Here is a 13,047-nt window from a genome sequence, read left to right as displayed (position 1 = left end):
TCATATAAGCAAATGGAATACATTGTGAACAACCTGTTACCTTTCCCCAACTAAAAGCGAATTGCTATGTTTTCGTTTGTAACTGTTCTCGAAAAACACTGTATACAGAATCTAATAATAGAAAATGGGGTGGAGTTTATGCCCTAATCATTCCTCTGGCATAATTATATGTGTTTAACCCAAATGCTATCCCAAACATCTCTTAGAAATGGTGTATGGAATTATCTAATTTTTGTGTAGTTCGAATGAGTTACTACTACGAATAATGTTTGAGTTTATACCCTAATCGTTCTTATTTTTACTTGTTTTTAAAGTCTTTTGAATGATATTATTTAAGAAAACTTAGCAATTTTGAGATTATTGTTTGTATTTTTCAGTTCATAAATCTTATTATAGTCATTAGCTTTATAGCTTCCATTTTTTTTCGAAACTTGAAGACTTTTAAGTTCATAAATCTTATTGTCATGAGAAGCCAATATGTTTCTTAGTTTATCCGTTTAGTATTTTTAGAAGTTGAAGAGTGTTCGAAAATTCGTATCATATTGATGGTGCTTATGCTGCCCTTTACAAAGATCCATAGTTTTTGTTTGGTAAGCTAGTTCTAATGTCACAAAGACACATTTACACAACTACAATACTAGTATAATTGGTAATCGCACTATATACGTACTGAGTTAATAGTATATGTTTTGATTCGTTCTGGACTTGTATCTTATTAATCTTAGTTTTGTGAGTCTTCTTTTTACGGAACACAAGTACTTTTAGGTCCCTTCTTTTGCGAAAGCTAATGTGCCAATTAAATGGTTAGTTGTTTAATCTTTTTGTAAGTTTAAAGGCATTCAAAATCTTGTATGATGATGGCAATAATGACGTTTTCTTTGGAAACCCAATTTATGTCTCTTGTTTTTGTTTGACGAGGTAGTCCTAATATCACACACATTTACACAACTACAAAATTTACGATTATTATGTTATAATCGACAATTACATTATACTAGAAAACGTGCCCGCGCTTTACTGCAGAAAATTTCCACCGTTTGAACTTTGAAGTAAGCTAGATTTAGACAAAAGCCGACCAACCTAAAGACACGTCAAACGGAGCTCAGACAATCAAGAAATGAAATAGTAAGAGAATTTAGGGACTTTAAACCAAGAGCCAAAATAAAATTCACAAAACAACAAGGGCCTCAAAACAATTTTACAATTTCAAAAAACGCATTTACTTCTCAGCGTAGCACTGTGAGAGTGATTTAGGGTTTAACGAGGGCTTTTTGCCAGAAAGAAAATTTCAGTCGATCCTCGCCGGAGTTAGATTTAGTAAGAGAATCGATCCTCGCTGGAGGTCGATTGCGAGTCTGGGTGGGTCCCTCGTCAAAAGCCGAGGGTTTAGCACGAGCTCGTCGCCGGAGAAAATCGTCGCGTCCGTACTCTTCGAGAGGCTCCCGGTTGTTATTCCCAAAATCGACCCCATCGTCTATGCATTTCAGGAGTTCTCGTAAGTTCTTATCTTTAATCTCAGAAATTGAATTCAGATGCGATTTGATGATTGTGTTTTGCTCTGGAATTTGATTAATGAAAGAAAAAAGTGAAATTTTGATTGTTTTGGAAGAGAAGTGAAAGAAAAGTTTGAAAATTTGATTGGTTTATATGGTAGAAGAGTGTATGGAGTAGCTGATTTGAGCTGGGCTAAGCTCAGTTTTACAGTTTCAGAAGATTGATGAATGCCAATTCAGTTTTTTGCTTTAATAAGTGTGTACTATGGTGATACCTGAATTGGTAGAATTTTGATTCAATTTCTGTGAGTGATGTGCTTTTTTTGTTTAGTGGAGCTCATGTTGCTTTGTTGTTTTGGCCTTTGGGATTGTAGGTTTCGGTGGCGACAGCAATATCGACGCAGATATCCGGACGAACTTTTAGATAAGTCTAATGCTAGGTGAGGTTTAGAGGCTGATTACTTTATTGGATTTGTTACTTGATCACAACTGCATTGCATTTGAATGATGGCCCTCCTTCTATTTCTAATTTATCAAGCACATCTGTGGCTTTTGCCTTCTGTTCTAAATGCTGAATCGTAAAGGTGCATTTCCCAGTAAAAAGTATTCTTGGGCGTATTTGCCATTTTAACTAAATTTCATACTGTCGTGCATGATGATCAGGAAATTTTTGATTCCCGATATGTTCATATTGTGTCCAGTATTAGATTAGTCTATTTTCTGGTTTCAGTGGCTGCCACACCTTAAAGGCAGTTGAAGTTGATGTTTATTTGTAAAATCTAATTGATAAAGCTCATATGCAATTGTTCCACTTATTGCATTAACCCCTTACATGATTCACGCACAAAAATGGTGCAAATAAAATGTACAACTCTAGTCTGACACTTTGTTTTGGTGAACAGGGGAAAAGGAGACTACCAAATTGATTATGTACCGGCTCCACGGATCACTGAAGCTGACAAACAAAATGAGAGAAAGTATGGAGTATAATTTTGGTCTATCTATAAGAATCTATTTTTCCATCTCAACTTTTCACTTTATTTGAAGTAAAAGAGCTCCTAAATATTGCCTATGAATTTCTTAAAAAACCTATTCTACAGTCGTCTTGGATTTAAGGTGGATAAATGTTTTGCACTGGTAATAGTTGGATATTGAGTGATTACTATTGATAATTTGTTTTAGTGGTTACTTCTTAGTTGGCTGTTCTTTATGGGTTAAATGTAATGTGAGTTTAAGTTTTATTGCTATTGTAGTGTTTCAGAGGTCTGTATGTAATATCATATTAGTAGATCATGTGTGTCTGTGCCTTGGAGTTATGATATGGTTAAAAAACTATTGTAGTGGGTGAAACTTAATTGCTGAGAGAAAAATTAGAAGAATTGATAACTCATTAGATCTTTTATACATAAAACTTATGTGAATGATTTTGATATCAGAACACAAAAACAAAAAGTTCCTAGTATTGAAGTTAGTTGTCTTGTTCTTTAGGTCATTGCAGAGAGCACTTGACAGAAGACTTTATCTTCTTATCTATGGTAACACACATGGATCTCCTAATGGAAAGCCAGTCTGGCATTTTCCAGAAAAAGTGTACGAGTCTGAGGAGACATTGCGGAAGGTGATGGCTGTTACATGATATATATTATTTTTCCTCTTCTTCCATATAAATCACATTTGTGTTTGCTAAATAAATACCATTTTTCTTCAGTGTGCAGAATCTGCATTACTGTCTGTCCTAGGTGATCTGTCCCACACATATTTTGTTGGAAATGCTCCTATGGGACATATTGCAATGGAGTCATCAGCGAATGTGACCGACTCTCCATCTTTCAAGGTTGGCTTTTGGCAACATTTTCTGTTTTACACTGGCTTGTGCTGATAGTGATAATAATTTTATATGTGTACTGACAATTACATCTTTTTCTTCCCTTTCTTTCAGCAATTCTTTTTCAAGTCTCAAGTGATTGCAACAAACAAGTTAAAAATTGGGAAGTGTGAGGATTTTGTTTGGGTGACCAAGGATGAATTGATGGAATATTTTCCTGAGAAAGCTGAGTTCCTCAGCAAGATGATCATTAGCTGATCTGCCATATGTAATCTCTTTTTGCATAAAATCTTTGCAATTCAGACTAGGAATTTATATCGACTGTTGATTAAAGAGTGAAACTTGACATAGTGAATCTTAGGCTGTAGAATGCTGCAATTAAAGTTTGTTGTGGGGCTTGCTGTTTACTGGCTGAAGCGTGGCTCAGTACTGGAATTTTTGGATAGTTGTTGCATCAATGCTGCCCCTTCTGGATTTTTCATGTATTTTCCCTCCCTTTTTTCCCCCTGGTAATAAATCTACTTACTGCAATGGTACTGTTGATCTTTGATTGTACATTATGTTCGCAAAGTCCCTCTCCTGAAGCTCCATTTTTTTAATGTGCTTGGTTTGTTTTTTTTTTTTTTTTTTTACATCTTCAGGAATAAGAATACCAGTGTCATTTGTCATGTTAAGGTAGAAATCAATCAGGAACCAGGCGCTCATTCCCTAAACCCAGGCTACTAGAAATAGGAGCTGATAGTTTTGCTTATTCTCTTTAACATCCCACTTGCTATTGTAGACAAGTATGCATACAAGTATAGAACCCACGCAAACATATAAACAATAACAAAGATCTTCTGTGCCAAGGTCTCCGGCTCTGGCATAAAATCATTTCTTTTTCTGCAGTGTCCAACTTTTAGTTTTGTTTTTCTTCAGAGTCTGACTTTTAGTTTTTATATGATGTTTCTTTATGTGATCTTCAGAGTCTGACTTTTAGTTTTGTCTAGGTCTATGTACTCTGCATACACAATTGGTTCTGCTATGTAATCTTCTTCTAGGTGGTTACGATAGCTCTCATCAAAGGTAGACGCCTCCACCGCACGTCCTCCCCACTTACCGCACATCCAACAGTGAGCCGCTGTACGCTGCAATAACTCATAACCACACAAGTCACATATTACTAGATAGTCAGGGCCAACAGTTGCACCAGGTGGAACACACTCCAATAAGGGCAACTAATAATGTGTTGGTGATCATCACCACAAATCTACCATCCTTCTTTTTTGATGACTCTGGCGGCAGCCTTTAGATCTTCTTCAGAGTACTTCTCCTTCTCCTTGCCCACTGCTGGTCTCACTGTGATTCCAGAAGCATCCATATCTAGGGTTATTTTGGTGCTGGGGTGAATGAGATCAAGTGGTCACGGATGTACAATCTTCTTCTAGTCTATCTTGAAGGTAGGTATTTATAGACAAAACATAATCCTATCCTATTAGGAATAGAAATCCTAATCAAACTAGTATAACACGTCTTAAACTAGGAAACATGTATATTGCAATTTACCTCCCTCAAGCTGAGAATGCATGAAATAGTTTTTCCTCCGTAGTACATTCTACACCCATTTTCTAGTTTTATATCTATTGTTTTTATTTTTTTAAGGGAATTGTTTTTATTCCTGGAAATGGGATCCGCATATCTTAACAGCTTAACTCATGCTTTATCGTTAGGGCAGATAAATGCACATGCATTATAGTACATTATGCAGCACATGCATCAATCGTAGAGACATGAATATTATGTTATTATCTTGCAGCAGTTGACAATAACTTTGATTTATGATCTCTTCCTAAATTATACTGGGGTGAATGAGATCGAGTAGTCACGACGTACAATGTTCTTCTCTCCTTTTATAGAAAATAATAATAATAATAATAATAATAATAATAATAATAATAATAAAATAAATAAATTGAAAATCCCATAATTTTATTATGTCACGAACTTCTGAATCACTATGAGGCAGTGTCGTTCGCCCATTTGCAACCATTAAAAGATTATAATGCTTGACATTGTAAATGATGGAAAGAAGTTGTCCATACATAAAGTCAACGAGTGCAAGTAATTTACATACAATAGGTGGAGCATCTACCTACCAACACAAAATCAAATGAGAAATCAGCAAGCTAGGTGTGTCAAAATCAGGCTGAGTTTGCACAAGTACTGATTCAAAACCACACGAGACCATCTCTTCTATGGCTCCTTCATAAAAACAATGATAGAGCTCAGTGGGAGCAACAGTGCATGATTAATCTTATTCATCTGCAATGCTCCAAAACAACCCGAATAGAGAGAGGATGGCCAGGATGAACAGATAGGCAATCTTGAAGATGCGTTGTTTTTTCTCCCAGCTCAGCAGGTTGTAGATCTCAGTCACATCTGCCAAGTGCCGCCCCTTCATGTACGAATTGACGTTATAATATAGGTGCGGGAGAGCCAATGGAAGCATAAATCAATGTCTCGTTATAAAAAGAACGACGCAGAAAACTCCTTGAACGATAAACTCTGGCAAAACAGTACGGTTTATCCGAGATGATGAATCATATGAGTTGATGTAATCGTCCTCGAGGTCCATTAGGCACAAAAGCTGATAACCCACAAGGCATAAGAGAGTTAAGATGAAGGAGATACTCAAAAAAGCCATGTCCATAGCATCTCCATCACAGAACACCTCTTTCTCTCGGTATTGGTCTGTCTGTGTTTTGGTCTTCTCGGTAGAAATCGGCTTCTGGTTTTCGTTGGTGCAATCGGAAATCAAAATCTTGTTTCTTCTTCTCTTCTATCTTGAAGGTAGGTATTTATCACTACAAAAAAAAATTCAAATTGCCACGGCGATGTGCCGTCGCGGAAAGTGAAATTGCCGTCGCAAAAGACCAATGGCGACGGCTAGGCGACGGCAATTGCGCCGATGTCGTTGGGGGCGTCGCCATTGATATTAGCGACGGCTAATGCACCGTCGCAAGCTTATTAGCGACGGCAAGACGTTGCCGTCGCAAGCATTTTGCGACTAAAAAATGCCGTCGCAAGTATCTATAGCGACGCCACCGACGGCTACCAAAGCTTTGCGACGGTGAAATTGCCGTCGCAAAATTTTATTTATGAATAAAAAAAAAATCTGGCATGCAAATATGCATTGCCAGATTTTTTTTTTTTTTTTAATAAAAGATGTACAAAAAGGAATTAAACATATATTGAAAAGGGAATGTTACATTTTGATTTTTCTCATGAATGTTACAAAAAAAATGAAGCTCTTATACAAGAGTTTACAAGATAATACAAGGTACTTTTCTTCCTCTACTTCAAGAAAAGCTTTGCAGGGATCTTCCTCCATCTTCCTCAAGATATGTGTCCGTTTTCTATCTACATAGATAAGTGAAAAATTTTCAGATAGAGAAACATAAATCAAGTGAAGAGAGGGAGGATGAGCATGAGAATTGGGACTACACTTACTGATATGAAAGTTCAGGCAAATTGGGACTCCAGCATTACTTTCGTATTCATTATTTCACCCAAAAGCAATCAACCATTTAATTTTTTTTTTGTTCTGAAATTGAGTCGAGTTTTTAAGAAATTTATGTCAGATATTATATATCATTTTAATGATACTCCAGCAGACTAAGCTATGTTGAAGCTACTGTATTTCCAGGAATGCCTTCATACTATGGGCAAGGGATAATACATCAGTCCATATACAATAGGCATTGTATAAAATCACTATTCCCACCTAGAAACTTGATCAGAGGTATCTGCAGCTATAGGTTTGTATAAAATCATTTGTATATTGAATATGTATCTTTGCGACACAGATAAATACTCAACATAATCAGAAAGTTTAATCAAAATGTTAAAACACTTTCTCAGACTTGCATATAGTTATCCTAAAGATTTGTTTAACAGATGAGAGAGAAGATTTTTTTTTTCATAATTAGAAGCTGTAGGAATCACAACAAACCTAATTCCTGGATATCCACTTTATCAAGAACAAATTTATAAATCCCAGATCAATATAACCTTCGACTCAATCTTTGGACATTATTATCTCCATCAATTCAGCATGTGAGAGTTCAAACAGAAGATTAAGAGACTATCAAAGTATCCATCATCAGTACAAACATAAATCTTGAGTTTTCATGTCATTGAAGTCAAATTTTGAAGACCATACCGCTGTACTACCTGAGGCTGTTGCGAATATCTTCACTCATCCAATACCCAAGTCCCACAGGAAAGAAACAAAATAAAAAGACGCTTGAAGCTTAAAATTGTAAATCCAACTATATTTTTATATTTAATCAGGAAAGAGGTAATTGTATTACCTAAAAATTAACAGTGTGTGAAGGCAGCACAAATATATAGAATTTACAGAATAAGCTCTCACAAACAGGGACATTCAAGTTTGAATTACTGACCTGAATTTAGATAAATTGAAAATCCTGACAACTGATGAGAAGAATACAATTTGTATTCCTTTTGAATAAGAAGCAGCTCAGATTGTTGGAATATTGTTTAGCCTGCCTTCATATTCTCACTGGAATATACTGCAAGCAGAACATCATGCAAATAAACATATTAATATATAGGAAACTAACCCAGAAACAAAAAACATGATGAAACCCCCCCCCCCCCCCCCCCCCCAAAAAAAAAAAAAAAAACAAATGCCACAAAATTGCATGCAATCCGACAATAAACATAAATGCATAATTTAAACAAACCATAATGCATAAATAATCTCATTTGAGCTAAGAAGCAGCAACAATATTTATTCAAATACCTGAAATTGAACAAACACATAAACAATTAATTAACCAACCCCGAACGCAAGCCATAAGCCAATTACAGAAAACGCATAGCAAGTGGAAGAGTTATTGGTCAGTTCTATCTTGAATCTGAGCTCTGATGAACTTCCAACAGATTAGTGTTTAAAGAAGTTGCTCTGCAATGCTGGTGAAGGATTACACAACGATAGTGGAGGGAAGTGGTGGAGGTTAGGTGATATATACACCGCAGCTAAACTCTACACCTAGAAAGACTTTGTTACGTGTAAGGAAACTGTTTTTTCCACTCCTTAGGGGGCAACTAAGCAAAAGGCAGGAGCAAACAGAACTAACTCTTAGATAAATGATAAGAGTTATCTCACAATTCAATCACTCGATCAAACAATTACGAAAACTAAAGCACCAAAATTTCGAAATTTGAGAAAGTAAAACTGAGCCCTAATTACGATACTTTAGCTATTGAGCAATTAAGTAAGCATTTCTAACAATTCTTCCCGCAATTTCCATGAAACAAATAAAAATTAAACATGATCCAAATTTCATAATCAGTAAAAATGTAAGCTTGGCTCAGATTTTGCAATCCCAAATCAAATGAGTTATTGGGTTTATTATAATTGGGATTGAATTAAAATTCATGGTGTGCCCTAAATCTAATTACCTGAGACGGATGAAGCCCTGAAGCTTGTGGAATCTTGTTCGTCTGCTTCTGTTTTCTGCAAAGCCCAATCCAGTTGCAAAGTGTCTGTGACTAATGAGAAGCCAAAATGGTGCTAAAAAGCACAAAGTTGCAAGCTTGGGAAATTGATTCTAGAGTATCCGAAGACCTGAAAGAAATTGTGAATTAAACCACAAATCCAAATAAACCAACCCTTTAATCATCGATTAGGAAAAACTGGTACATTCATTAAAACTCGTACATTCATTATTCGAACCAAGAGAAACTGAGAAAGGCAGCGAACAACTTACCAAGCTTGAAGATTTTTGAATCGAACCAAGAGTCCAAGAGCAAGACCAGTTGACCAAAAGCTCGAGACTTCAATTGAAAACCCAGAAATCCATGATAGAGTGAGAACCCAGATAGATCGATTGAAAAAAATAAACCCAGAAATTCAACTTACCAAATTCCAATATCTTCAACCCAGAAATCCGCGTGCTTCCGATGAACCTCACGTTTCTGGTGAACTCTCTCACCTGGAATATGAGCTGCAAGTCCATCGTGGGGAAACTAGTGCTAAACTAGAGGAGATCCAAGCTTCCATACGCGATTCCATGGCTGCTTCCTTCGCTAGTTTCAAAACCCTCTTATTGGATGATTTCAAGCAGCAGCTCACCTCCTTCATCAAAGAGACCGGCGGTACGCCTCAACCACAGGCCACTAAGCACGGCGATCGACGTCGACGTAGCCATCACCCATCTGCGTGTTTGCTCTGTGACGAGAGGAAGAGAACGAGAGAGGAAACCAGATCTGGATCTGGCTTTTATCGTTTTTCTTTCTTTTCTTTTTTTCCCCCTCATACTCGAATCTTATTGCCTAAAACAAGCGACGGCTTGTTAGCTCTGTCGCAATTGACACAAGTACATGCGACGGCATGTATATGCAGTCGCAATTGATAAGAATAGAAACGACGGTGATGCAAAGCCGTCGCATCTTATTTTTGAGTTCGCGACGGCAGTAATTGCAGTCGTTAAAGGAGGACCATTAGCTACGGCAAATCTGCGCCGTGGCCCTTTGCTGTAGCCAATTGAATTCTTTTTTGTAGTGTATAGACGATATTATGACTAAACATAATCTATGTGGAATAGAAGTCCTAATCAAAACCACTTGGCGCATGTAGTAAAGTTGGTTGAGCTACCTAGTATGGAACTCCTCATGTTTGGAGTTTGAGTCTCAACTCCCACTAGTTTGTGACCAGCAAGGTTTGAGGGGCCTTCAAGTTCGTGTGCCTACAGTGGGAGATTAGTCTGACTTTACTGAGATACTCTCGTGAACCTCGGTCCGAATCTTGACTGGGTGGGTGTGTTATCAACTTGCTAACGTAACAACTATAAGTCAAAAAAAGAAGTTCTAATCAAAATAAAAATAGAAAACCTAATCAAACTAGGAAAGAAAACCTGCAACATATGTTGAAGAAACATGGATGAAATAGTTTTGCCCTCCTTGTACATTCTCCACCCATTTTCTAGTTTTTATATCTATGATAATTACAACTAGCATTTCGTGAAGCAATCTCACAACCTTCCACTTAAAAATGAGAGACTTATGTTACTAGATCAAATGTTAATAAGCTGCAATATGGATTAGTTAGGCTAATTGGATTAAACATGGGGTATTTTACCATGCTTCGACTCAAGTTGGGAATTAACCTCCATATAAGGTTGACGTACATACACATTGCTCCCATCTTGTTATTGGATAAAGCAAAGTTTGTCCATTGATTCTAAGTCAAGTCGAGTGGTGCTGGTATTAGTCATGAGGAACAAAACAACATTTTTGATAGAATTCACAAAGCTGAATGATGAGGGCACCCAATGGCTTTGTCCTGGACTACCCGTTGGTGAGATTTCAGAATGAGAAATGTTAGTAACCTTCCCCATTTATTAACCGCTATGTGTCCTCTTTTGTCACTCAAAACCATAATATTAATTTTGTCAAAGCTGAATTTCATTTCTTCCAAATATACCTCTAATTATTGCTTATTAACAGCTTTATTATTTTTCTTCTTTTTACTTAAACTCTCTCTCTCCCTCCCTCACTCCAGCGAGCGATTCTCCTCCTTGACTCCTTTATTATGTTGGTTCAATACAAATCCCCAATTTTGATCATATCAATTAACAAATCATTATTGATTTTTTTTTTTTTTTGACAGAGTAATAGAGATTTCATTTAATCCCAAAGCCAGAACGGCACATACAAATAAACCCTATATGCTTGTACCCTACTAAATCAGTGGTTAAACAGGTAAGGGAATACGAGTACTATTCACTAGTACAATGATGCTCATTTGAATTTTACGAGCCTACACAACTACAAATCTCATAGTACACTAAGAAAACTATTTCGAATCTCCTTTCGTCAATGCACTCAATTGTGGTACTTCAGGAGATTCATTAACTTAGTGTAAGAAGAAACCATAGCAATATAGACTAAATCCCACTAACAAAGCAGGCCTAACCTGGGCCTTTCCCCAAACAAACTAGGGAGTTATTGGAATTTAAAAAAACCTTAAAAAACCCTAAAGCCCAAAAGAAAACTGTAACCCAAGGTCCACCTGTGGCCAAGCCCATTCCAATCATCCCTTCCCTGTGCAGCACCGCTGTACACCTTTAGAAGTTAAGCTCCATTAAGGCATTAACTATTCACCCATAGCCACTACGGCTGCTGATTTGTAAGATGGACACCCCCTGCTCCATTAACCATTAGTATTGAGACTTCTACTCTTTTTTTTTCTTTCGGCGGTGGAAATCAAATCACCGAGTCTCAGGTAACTGCAGATTCTCTCTCAATTTCCTTGATTAAATTTTGGTAATTTTTTCGTTGATAATGAACAAATCTGGGTTCTTTCTCTTTCTCTCTCTCTCAAAGTTTTTGGGCTTTATTGTTGGTCAATAAATCAAGATCTGAGTTCTGTCTACTCAAATTTTGGGTTAAATTTTTTTTTTTCTAAAATGAAATGAGCAGATCCCAAATTTATTTTGGTTCTTCTGCCGTTTTCCCTCTTCATAGAAATGTTTATCCTCTTGGGTATGAAAGGAGTGAGGGAGATGTGGCTGTGTGGCATTTTAATGATGATGGGCGGTACTCCGTTAAATCTGGATATTGGTTTGGGATGGAGTTAAGAAGGATGGAGAGGGGATCGACTAGTGGTAGTGGGCATGCTAATTCAAACTCCATTAATATTTGGAGTCTCATGTGGAATCTTTCGATTTCGAACAAGGTCAAGTTTTTCTTGTGGAGGGCTTCCCATGCTTTTCTACCTTGTGCTGAGCGTTTGTTTAAACGCAAGATTAGCCCTCATAGAGGTTGTCGGCGGTGTGGAGGAATCCATTATTCAATGTCTGTGGGATTGTCCTGTAGTTAGGAAGGTATGGAAGGTTAGTTGGTTAAAGGGGGTTGTTAAGACCTGGAGAATGGCATGCTTTACAGACTTGTTTTCCCTTGTGGCTGATTGTGGTGAGCCACGAGAACTGGAATTGTTTACTTTAATTTGTTGGTGGATATGGAAGGATAGGAATGAGGTGTTTCATGGTAAAAAGGGATTAGAACCGTAGCAGATTGTGGATAGAAGTGTAGAGTGGCAGCGTGAATTTGTTAGTGTAGCCTTGAAGAAAAATGGAGGACTGGCAGGTAGCAGCTTAGGTTTGGATGCTCAGGATGAGTCTATTGGAAAGGGGGCTAATGCACAGGGCGTAAAATTGTATTTTGATGGGGCTTCTGACATGGATGCAGGACGTGTGGGGTTGGGAGGATTAGTGATTGATGAAGGAAGGTGCTTAAAGGGGGCAACTGCAATACCCATGATTGAGGCTTTAGCGTTATGGCATGGCCTTAAATTGTGTAAGCATTTAGGTGTAAGCAGGTTGGTAATTATTGGTGATGCTGCAAATGTGATTAATGCACTAGGGCACTAGGGACTTGATTTAAGTGACATTGGAGGAGTACTTGATGCAGTTCGACGATTGATGCTAGAGTTTGAGGTAGTTACCTGGAAGCATATACGTAAGAGGAACAATGAAATTGCTCATGCCATTGCTCGAAGAAGTCTAAAGATGGTGCACACTGTGTTTTGCCAAGAAGTTGGGCCTCCTTGGCTTCTTGAATTAATTGTTTGATGAAAGCTATTGTTTTAGTTTCTGGGGGTTCTCTTTGAGAACAGCTTTTCCCAATTGCTGTATTATCAGTTGATTTAATAAAAGTTTT

The 13,047-nt window shown here is 37.3% G+C and overlaps 1 protein-coding gene and 1 long non-coding RNA gene across 2 annotated transcripts; one reads left to right on the top strand and one right to left on the bottom strand.

The window, feature by feature from the left end:
- The first annotated feature begins 787 nt into the window (after window positions 1–787).
- Window positions 788–3,849, top strand: LOC133727023 (uncharacterized). Its single transcript, XM_062154653.1, has 7 exons — window positions 788–803; window positions 1,279–1,495; window positions 1,868–1,933; window positions 2,396–2,470; window positions 2,982–3,111; window positions 3,202–3,327; window positions 3,433–3,849. Exons 1-7 carry the CDS (start codon window positions 788–790, stop codon window positions 3,574–3,576), a joined length of 774 nt encoding a protein of 257 aa, XP_062010637.1. The 3' UTR covers window positions 3,577–3,849.
- Window positions 3,850–6,941: 3,092 nt separating this feature from the next.
- LOC133736390 (uncharacterized) lies at window positions 6,942–9,886 on the bottom strand. The gene is made up of 4 exons (XR_009859534.1): window positions 9,248–9,886; window positions 9,096–9,162; window positions 8,788–8,953; window positions 6,942–7,892 (listed from the first exon to the last, which is right to left on the bottom strand). It is a non-coding gene; the product is annotated as an uncharacterized LOC133736390 (long non-coding RNA).
- Window positions 9,887–13,047: the final 3,161 nt, after the last annotated feature.

Source organism: Rosa rugosa, chromosome 1, assembly GCF_958449725.1.
Source record: "Rosa rugosa chromosome 1, drRosRugo1.1, whole genome shotgun sequence".
In the NCBI taxonomy this organism is placed as follows: domain Eukaryota; kingdom Viridiplantae; phylum Streptophyta; class Magnoliopsida; order Rosales; family Rosaceae; genus Rosa; species Rosa rugosa.
Note: the sequence above shows the minus strand (reverse complement) of the source record. Positions and strands in the feature narration are given on the sequence as shown.